The 10,293-nt window shown below is 39.0% G+C and overlaps 1 protein-coding gene across 1 annotated transcript; it reads right to left on the minus strand.

Annotated features, from left to right (window-relative positions):
• Positions 1–1,079: 1,079 nt before the first annotated feature.
• Positions 1,080–8,962, minus strand: LOC109923171 (transmembrane protein 19-like). Its single transcript, XM_048607924.1, has 5 exons — positions 8,733–8,962; positions 8,375–8,521; positions 4,942–5,055; positions 1,213–1,457; positions 1,080–1,100 (listed from the first exon to the last, which is right to left on the minus strand). Exons 1-5 carry the CDS (start codon positions 8,767–8,769, stop codon positions 1,080–1,082), a joined length of 564 nt encoding a protein of 187 aa, XP_048463881.1. The 5' UTR covers positions 8,770–8,962.
• Positions 8,963–10,293: the final 1,331 nt, after the last annotated feature.

Below are 10,293 nucleotides of genomic sequence, written 5' to 3' on the forward strand. Positions count from 1 at the left end.
TTCAAAATCTCCCCTCCCCCTACCGCATCCCAAAACCAGTCCAGCTCATCCCTGCCTCCCTAACCTGTTCTTCCTCCCACCTATCCCTTCCGCCCACCTCAAGCCGCACCTCCATCTCCTACCGACTAACCTCATCCCGCCCCCTTGACCTGTCCGTCCTCCCTGGACTGACCTATCCCCTCCCTAACTCTCCACCTACACTCACCTTTACTGGGCCCATCCCCGCCTCTTCGACCTGTTTGTTTCCTCTCCACCTATCCTCTCCTCTATCCATCTTCTATCCGCCTCCCACTCTCTCCCTATTTATTTCAGAACCCTCTTCCCCTCCCCCTTTTCTGATGAAGGGTCAAGGCCCGAAACGTCAGCCTCTCTGCTCCTATCATGCTGCTTGACCTGTTGAAGAATCCAGGGCTGTTTTCTTTGGGGAAGGGAAAGTTGAGAGGAGATTTAGTATAGATATCCAAAATTACAAGGGGTGCAGACTGAGTAAATGGACAGGACCTGTTTTCAATGGCAGAAATACAAGAAGCTGATGACACTGATTTAAAGGTGATTAGCAAAAGACTGCATGAGGGAAAACATTTTATGAAGTAAACAGTTAGAATCTGGAATGCATTTCCTTGATATTTAATCAGAGTTTCCAAAAAGAAGACGGCCAAGCATGTAAAGAGAAAATAACTTGCAGGGTTACAGGGAGGTGTGGAGGAGAGGGAAATGCTATTGCAGATATGAGACACGGACAGAATAGCTACAGCACAGAAGGAGGCCATTCTATGGCCTCAATAATTCTTTGATTCTTTGTGACTGTGAATAGCCTTGCAATTCCTTAATTTAGTTCAATATTTTGGGTAAATCAGTAATGAAAACAGGACCAGAAAAACGTTGGGGAGCTACAGCAACATAACAGAGGAGACAGATATTGAGAGTCCTGATGGAGACAATGGACATAGAGAAGGTGGAATAGTTTAGGGAAAGCTTTAGGGTGTGGGACCAGCTATAAACAGCTTGAAGTCCACTAATTGGAGTTGAAGCAAAGGAGGGGAGGGGTAGAAAGGAAAACAGATAAAACATCACCTATTTCACTTTTCTATGCTGTAGTTCTGCGAAATGAGAAAATAGCAGTACAAGTTATATAGCAAGCGACAAATTTGTTTGTAAATATGCCAAAATATTTAAATATTTACATTGATTAAACAAGTTATAAATACAAACATTGCAATATGTACAGATAGTATTTTCAGGTTTTCTGCTTATTTTGTTTATTGAGTAAACAGAAGCATTTTCTTTTATGCAAAAAGGACATGGGTTGGTTGCATTACCTTCCTTATAATCTGGATCCAAACGTTTCTTAGCTTCTGCCTTCCATTTTGTGAGTTTAGATGAGCTAACAAAAAAAGTTAGCAATGAAGAGAAGAAACTGAGGTTGGCAATTGTAAGGATGAACCCAACAATCAAAGCTGGAAAGAAAAATTGTAAGAATAAAAAAAATTGCCATACAAATAACACGTTTCCCTTGGATACGAATGGACATATCCAAGATTAGCATATCCAAAATTAAAGGGAAGCATTACAGCTATAACTAAATAAGAGCATTGTTGGGCAACTGCTGAGAATCTATTGTACTGGAAACAGGAATTACTTTTATGAAAAATATAATTATTCTTCTAACCAAATCAGAAATAATCTACCAGTGCAACATTTTGGACAGAATTCAAGTCATCTGAGTTGTTTATGACAGTCCAATATCTACTTTTCCAAAATTCTTCAGAGTGTTTCTTCTTCATATGTATAGTAAACTTTGAGTTTATGAGAAAGGTGATGTCTAGTTACTCACACTTAGAATTAAGCAACATAGTTTGATGAGCTGCTTGAAAACCTTCAGATTCGCTCACTGAAACAGACATAGGTGGAAATTCTGATAGCATTTGAGAGGTTAAATGTTGATAAATTATTTCCACTGGTTGTTGAATTGGTAAGGATTGCAAATTTAGGATTGAAATAGCAGATTAGAAAGCATTTTGTAAGACTTTGTTTCCCCATATACAAGTCTTAAAAGGCTATTTAAAAAAAGGTAGAATTCCTTGCCACAAGGGACTCTTGAAACTGACCAAAGCAAAGTATATGATAGAATGAAACATTTGAAGACATTTCAGCATAATAGACCAAATGGCATGCTGCTCTACAAAGTAGTCTCAGTTTCAACTTTCTCAGTCAGGAACAAAAAGTAGGTCATTTTTCAATGAGGTCATGGCTGATTGTTAATAAGAAAGAAAATTACGCTGAAATACAGATAAATTTGCATTAATACAGTACTCTTCCCATTTTCAGGATATATGAAATGTTATTATCCTTGTTTCTCTCTCCACAGATGCCACTTGAGCTGTTTATTTCAGCTTTTTGCGTTTTACATCCGATTTCCAGCATTTTCTGTATTTTCATTTTACACATAGTAAACATATTTTCATTATACAAAAAAAAACTAAAGAACTGCAGATGCTGGAAATCAGAAACAAACTAACAAATTGTTGGGAAAACTTAGCAGCTTTGGCAGCATTTGTGGGGAGAAAGCAGAGTTCATGTTTCAGATCCAGTGACCTCGTTAACTGCTTTCTCTCCACACATATTGCCAGACCTGTTGAGTTTTCACAGCAATTTCTATTTTTGTTTATGTTTTCATTATATTTTTTAAACAAGATATTTAAAAATTCAAACTTTTAAGGATTAAACCATGCTTAATCTTCATTGCAATGTATTGTTAGATAGATTGCAGCATCAAAATAAACTCATGAAAGATCCATCTGTTTTCATTAAGACCATGCGCTGCATCCGTTTCAAGAAATTAAGCATTTGATTCCGTTAACTTCCCAGGCAATTTTAAGCATCTTTGATCTTCAGTATACCGCAAGTCTTCAGACTTGGAATGCAACACTTATGTACAAACCAAAACTAATTTCCTCCAATTGAAAATTGGGAAGATTGAAACCACTGTCTCAAGTTTCAGTCTACCAACTTCATTTCCATCCCCAGCAATGGGCTGAAACTAAATGCAACATATTTAACTCAGATGAAGTTCCAACCAACAATTCACACCACTGTTAAGACCACCTACTTCTATTTCATTTGCATTGCCCATCTTCACCCAACCGAATTCCACACCCCTATAAGAATCTGAGGAGGATTGACAGGGTTGATACAAAGAGTTTGTCTCCCTTTGTGGGACAGCACAGACCTAGAGGGTGTCATCTCAAAGTAAGAGACTCCCAGTTAAGACACAATGGAAGGATTTCTTATTTCAGATAGTCAATCTGTGGAATTCTTTATTGCAAAGAGCTGCTGAGGCAGGATTCTTAAGTATTTCAAGCCTGACAGGGACTGATTTTTAATTAGTAAGGGAATCAAAGGTTTTGGAGAAAGTGGAGTTGATTATCAGGTCAGTCATAAGCTAATTGAATGGCAGAACAGGCTGAATCAGCTAAATGGCCTACTTCCGCTCCTATGGTCAGTTTCAGTTCATCTCCTCGGAAATTCTCTCTCCTGTCTTTGTTATATCTGGACTAGACGATTCCAACACAATCCTGACTGATCTCCACATTACAGGTTGACAATAGTGAAGTACGAATATAATCAAACTAATAATCCAGCGGACTAAGCTAAATCTTCAAGACACTGGTTCATGGGGGAAGCAATGGTGTAGTGGTTCTAGGGTTCCAGAAACCCCAGGCTAATGTTCTGGGACAATGACTTGAATCCTAACGTGGCAGATGGTGAAACTTGAATTCAATAAAGTTCTGAAATAAAATCCAGAATAAAAACTAACCTCATGGTGACCATGTCATTTCATCTAATGACGACCACTGTCAAGTGTTGTCAAAACCCATCTTGTTCACTAATGTCCTTTAGGGAAGGAAATCTGTTTAGTCTGGCCTAGATGCAACTCCAGAACCACAATGGGACGGCTGACTCTTCCACTGCCCTCTAAAATAGCCTCGCAAACCACTCAATTCAAGATGGGTAGAAAATTCTGGTCTTGTCAGTGATGTTCACATTTGATAAAAGGATAAGTTTTTGAAATTTTACCCTTGATAAACTCAGTCATTGAAAACTCGGCTGCCCATGTCTTAACTTTCACAAAATGTTTCCATTCACCTATCACTCCTGATCTACATTGGCTCCTTGTTGACAACATGTTGATTTTGAAATTCTCAACCATGTTTCCAATCCTTTTCATTGCCTTGCCCCACTCCATCTCCAATATCCTCTAGCCAAACAACCCGAAGATACTTGCACTCATCTAAATTTGGCCGCTTGAAAATCTACAGTTTTAATTGCTCCAAAATCAGTAAAGCATTTTTTCAGTTGCATTGGCCTAGAATTTCCACCCTGCACCTTTCTATCTCCCTATCTCCTTTCAAGAGGCTTTTAAAAATCTAACTCATCCACCAAGCTTTTGATCATCTGACCAAATAAACATATTTGTAATGGTCCTGAATTGCCTTGGGATGTTGTGATGCAAAGGAGGTACAGAGGCCAAAAGAGGAAACTCCAGGCCAGTGCTACTCAAGGCATGCTTGCCAATATAAATACAAATTGTTGCTACTTCCTTATAAATTTCTTCATTCAAAACAGAAATTAAATTGAGAGAATTATTAGGCAATGGAACAAGTATTGAAGTACAAACTCAATGGCAATATGTTGAAGCTTCCCTAAAAATGAAACACAATGAATTGAATGGTCTCTTTCTTTGTTTGTGGAGATAAGGTCTGTGTTACTCTGGTGAACACTGTGGATGTCTCAGTCATGGTTAGGAACCGAATGTGTGTGTTCTAATCCAGCGCAGTCCTGTAAATTCAACCACTATACATATTAGATAGTGTGACAGTAAACATTGAATGGCAGAAAAAGTAAAACATCAAAATTGGATACATTAGTTTGAAAATTTACCTCCAATAGCTCCACTGCGATCAAGGCTTTGCTTCTTTAGTGCATGTGAAGCAATAATAAGTGGAACAAACACAGAAAACAGCCATCGCCAAGGTGACACAGGTGGTAGAGTACCTAAAGGAAAGATCAAGCCAATAGTAATAAAGTACCAAAAGTCTTGACATATTTTATCTTTTACAAGATCTACAATGATCAAGCCATGAATCAGAACTCTTTTCAATGATTTTACCTAGGATACCAGCATCATCCTAGCAATGTATAATTTCCCATGTATAGCCTGTTCAGAAACAGCAGGACAAATCCAACACAGTCAATCATCAATCAATCAAGCCTCGGTCATTAGCAAAGTAAAGGAAGGGATTGTTGACAGCCTTATCAAGCAGCATTTGTTAGCAATGACCTGCTCACTAACACCCAATTTAGGTTCCCCGGGGCCACTCAGCTTGGAACCTTTTTACAGCTTTGGTTCAAGCATAAACAAAAAAATCTGAACTACAGAGGTGAGCTAAGAGTGATTGCCCTTGTTGTCAGATGTTGCTTTGATGATGATAAATATAGCATCAAAATTAGCAAGCAAAACTAAAGTCAATGGGAATCGGAGAAACTTTTCCACTGGTTGGAGTCATATGTGACATAAAGGAGATGGGCTGCGGTCCTGGAATGTCAGTGCAGCACTATTCACGACTCTTTAGACACTATTCACGACTCTTTAGACACTATTCGAGTCAGCACCTATATGTGGTGAAATGTCCAGGCTTGGGCTGACAAGTGGCAACAAGTAGCATTCATAACACATGAGTGCCAGACAATGGCCATCTCTAACTAGGGAGAATCTAATCACCTTTCTGAGATTTTCAATGGCATGACCATAGCTAAAACTATATCCTGGGAGATACTACGTTAAAGAAACTAAACAGGAGCAGCCATTTAATTAGGTGGCTACAAGCGCAGGTAAGAAGCTAGGAATTCTTCAGCAGGTAACTCACTTCCTAACTCTTAAAAGCCTGTCCATCATCAACAACGTTCAGAGTCCGGAGTGCTAAGGAATATTCTCCACATCTGGTCGAATACAGCTCCACTACACTCAAGATGCTGGACCCATTCAGCAAAAAGCAACCTGCTTCATTAGCATCAAGCCCACCACCTTCAATGTTCACTCCCTCCACCATCAACACTCAGTAGCAGCAGTGTGTGCCATCTACCAGATATACCGCAGGAATTCACCAAGGTACCTTAGACAAAACCTTCCAAAACAACTTCTGTTCTAAAAGGATCAAGGTAGCAGATGATTTTTAAAAATTCATTCATGGGACGTAGGCATGACTGGCTGAGTCAGCATTTATTGCTCATCAACAGTTGCCCATAAGGAAGTGGAGGTGAACTACCTTCTTGAACTGCTGCCATTACTGGTAATTGGTAACCCCCAGGGTGTTGATGTTACTTGCCACTTGTCAACCCAAATCTGCAATACTTGCTCGAATTAGGAAAGACTGCTTCAGTATGTCAGGAGTTGCAAATGATGGTCATTGCACATACCCATTTTACGATGGAGAAAAGAGAAGAAGATGCATAGGAACATACCTTCTAAACCAACACCAACCTGACTGGGATCTAGAGTGCCATTCTTCCATTGTTGCTCAGCCAAAATCCTGGAAATCCCCCTACCGACCAACACTGGTTATACCTACCCCATGGACAGCAGCAATTCAAGGCAAGAACTCATCACAAATTTCTCAGGAGCCATAGGAATGGGCCACAAATGCTGGCCTAGCCAAAGATACTCACATTCCATCAACAAATAAGATAAATTCAATTAGCAAATAGTATGTATCAGAATGGCATGACATCTTCCAATCATTTTCTGAACCGATCATTGCCAGAAGTTCTCAGTCTCATTACCAATACTCCACTTTCATTCCCACATCAAAACAACCACAATACGTCATGTGAGAAGGACATGAAGATTGAGATTAGCAAGGACAGGGCGAGGTTGCCATGCCTCATTCTGCTATTCAAGAATCACACAAAGTGAAGCATTTGTGGGCATTACGTTCATTGTCAAGGGGAAAACTGTCCTAGACCCTAATCCCAGTGATGTCATGTAAAACTAAAAGGAAAGCATTTATCTATGGAAGAAAGTTTGAGAAACATAATTGAAGACAAAGAGAAAGATAAAGCAAACTTCTGTTTTCAGGCATACCATATCAGCAATGGGTTAACACAGCCTTATTCAACACCTACTGGATAACATCCTCTGCTGACTTTTGTTTTGTTTTTCAATTATGAAAAGTGTCAATAGCAGAATTTCTTCAGCAATGAAATTTGCAGATGAAAACTGAAACATGCAGTTTATGAGCAAAAATAGATTTAAATAATATTAATAAAATTAAAGATCAAATATACGCAGAGCAAAGAAGAAATAACATCTGATCAATTGATTTCTAGCTGTTAAAGATATCAAAGTGTATGGACATAGCATTGGAAACTGGCATCGGGATAAAGGGTTTGCCATGACCTAGTCGAATAGTAGAGCAGACAAGGGGCCAAATAATCTACTCCTATTTCCTTTGATCAATAACAAATGTCTTGAAATTTCATGCTTTAATTTGGAAACAAGAAGGGCAAACTTGATTAATTAAAGAAAATGTTTAATTATAAAACTATTACATTAGTTTTCAACAATTCAACAAAGGTATGTTTGTAATGTTGTCCATTTAGTGCTAGAGTACTGATTCCGCACAGAAATAGCATTAGTTTAATCTACAACTTTCTTACTTCACCACCCCAAACAGTTCTGACCATTCCTATCACCATTTTCAAAATGTGACCATGTTTTCATGTACAAAAGTGTTTCTTCATTTACATCTGATGTTTAAAAGAATCATGGTGCTGTCAATTATCTCCCATTCAATTTAAAGGAGTGTGAAAATCTGACAGAATCAAGTCTTATGCTTTTTAAAAACCCACAGCACTTTTTAAAAAAAAGTAGTCAATCAATTTTGATTATTCTCTATAAGGAAATTTTTTTGTAAGAATACACATATTTTGTGCAAATTATTGATGGTGAAATGAAGGTGTATTTACAACCTAGTATAGCATTCCAGTGGTATTACAGGGATTCAAAAATCAATTGTAGGTCCTCAACTGTAGTGTAATCATGGACTTCATGAGTCTGAAATTTAACATTCATCAAGGCACTAGCTGACATCGTCTTGAAAACCAAGACTTGCCGGGTTGGAGATATTATTGTAAATAGGCTCATTAATGCCATAACAAACTTGAAAGTGTTTCATCACTTACTCAAATCCTTCAGGGGTTTATTAAGTAGTTTTAAACAATTAAATGTTTAATGTCAAACATATTGCATGCTTATTCCAAGTTACGAAAGGGATTTATATGTTTTCCAACACACACAACAAAACAATGCGCTTACCATAATAAGTGCTGACAGTCATAGACACAATCCAAAATGACAAGGATATGGTCACTATCAAACTAAGGATAACAATATTTCCCATCATGTTTACCAATTCTTTGTATAATGAATGCTGACAGCTGTTCCTAACGTTCACATCTGTACCTAAAGCCAGAGAGGAAAAAAGGAAAGAAAAAGGTAATTTTCAATATTTCCGCACAGCAGAGAGCATGAACAAATCAAACAAGGCAGAGTCCGCGTCCCCGATCCTCTCGTGAATTGATACTAAATCTTTGCTTTAAAAGGGATAGGTACAGCTTGGTTCGAATCGATGCATTAAAATCGGCGCTGCCTCAACCTCATATATTCACAATACCTCTGCTGGTCGCAGTTTGGGGAAACATTATTACCATTTTCCTCCAAGGGATTTGCCTTTCACTGTTTGCAGACAGCAGCAGCCGCTGTGGAGGATATATATAGTGAGACTCGGAGAGCAGCAAGTCCAACCTCTCGACACAAATAGTTCAGCTCAGATCACACCCTCTCCTCATACCATGCCCGAACCCACTAGACATTGAACTTGGCTCCAGTCGCCAACAAAATGACAGCACTTCCTGGAAGAAACATCCACTAACTTCCGCCTAGGAGGTTGTAACCAATCAGAGAGCTGTAATCGATTATGGTGTTGGAGCGCCCCCTTCAAGCCTAACGATGAAATGAAAAAAGTTGAATTACCGAAAAAATAAAAATCAGTTACTGTAATATAAAAGCAGAGATTGCCGGGGAAATTCAACAGATCTGGCACTATCTGTGGAGGATGAAACAGAGTTGTCGATTCGAGTCCAATGGACATTCTTTACAGCTCTTCTTTCTGACCTCAGGACGTCAGCAAAGCACTTTGTGGGTCATTAAGCATTTGGTTCAACCGTAGTGTAGTAAGAGTTTTGGTAATGATAGCGAACTTGCCAGCTTTCACATAATTATTTCACCAAGACTGACTGCAACTTTTCAAGTCCGCTCAGACACAGTGACAGGGGAGGAGAAAACAGTAAAGTTAAAAGTTAAACTTGTCACATTGAGGTTCCATTTTTTTTTAGTGGTTGTTTTCCTCCAGGGTGGAGAATTCCAGAACTTATTGTCAATGGTTTTGCGCTTCACCAGAGGTCATGCACTTGAAGCTCTAAGTTAACGATGGATTGTCAAAAGGTTCTGTCAGTCTTGCTGTTGAAACCCTGAAAAATTCGGTGTCGCTAGGCATTTTAAAGCCAGACTTCGGAGTACCTGTAAAATATCCTCATTCTCCTTGAAAACTAATCTTATATTTGTGGAACATAAAATTCTCTACATTGATAAAAATGTCCACATTCTTTAAAAATGTTTTGTAAATATATTTTTATTTTAGCTTTCCTCAAAACCCAAATCATATTTTATTTCATGATCTGGACATTTCATGATGAGTGGTGTTGAACTTGTTTTAATTTTTATCTGAAACATCTTCAACTGATTGGCTGTAAACCTCTGTTTGCGCATATTGTTCGGACTGTTTGCCAAGATATCCCGTGGATTTCACACCAGACTCAATTACAGTTGAAAATGGGAAGACTTGCATCACAGAGTTCACTTTGCAACCAATTTTGAGGCTAATGGCAAACACGTTTTCTTTGCTGGTAGGAACTGCAGATGCTGGAGAATCCGAGACAACAAGGTGCAGGGCTGGATGAACACAGCAGGCCAAGCAGCATCATAGGAGCAGAAAGGCTGACGTTTCGGGCCTAGACCCTTCATCAGAAAAGGGGGAGGGGAAGGGGGTTCTGAAATAAATAGGGAGAGAGTGGGAGGCAGAAAGAAGATGGGTAGAAGAGAGGAAACAAACAGGTCGAAGAGGCGGGCTGGAGCCAGTAAAGGTGAGTGTAGGTGGGGAGTTAGGGAGGGGATAG

Source organism: Rhincodon typus, chromosome 18 (assembly GCF_021869965.1).
Source record: "Rhincodon typus isolate 14 chromosome 18, sRhiTyp1.1, whole genome shotgun sequence".
NCBI lineage: Eukaryota > Metazoa > Chordata > Chondrichthyes > Orectolobiformes > Rhincodontidae > Rhincodon > Rhincodon typus.

Excerpts from the sequence above, each read along its gene's own strand:
- LOC109923171 (XM_048607924.1), bottom strand. The coding sequence starts at position 8,769 with ATGGTAATAATGTTTCCCCAAACTGCGACCAGCAGAG. Across the intron at positions 1,458-4,941 it reads TCGCAGTGGAGCTATTGGAG|CTTTGATTGTTGGGTTCATC; the intron begins GTAAATTTTCAA and ends TTTTCTTTCCAG. Across the intron at positions 1,101-1,212 it reads CTATCTGTACATATTGCAAT|AACTACAGCATAGAAAAGTG; the intron begins GTTTGTATTTAT and ends CTCATTTCGCAG.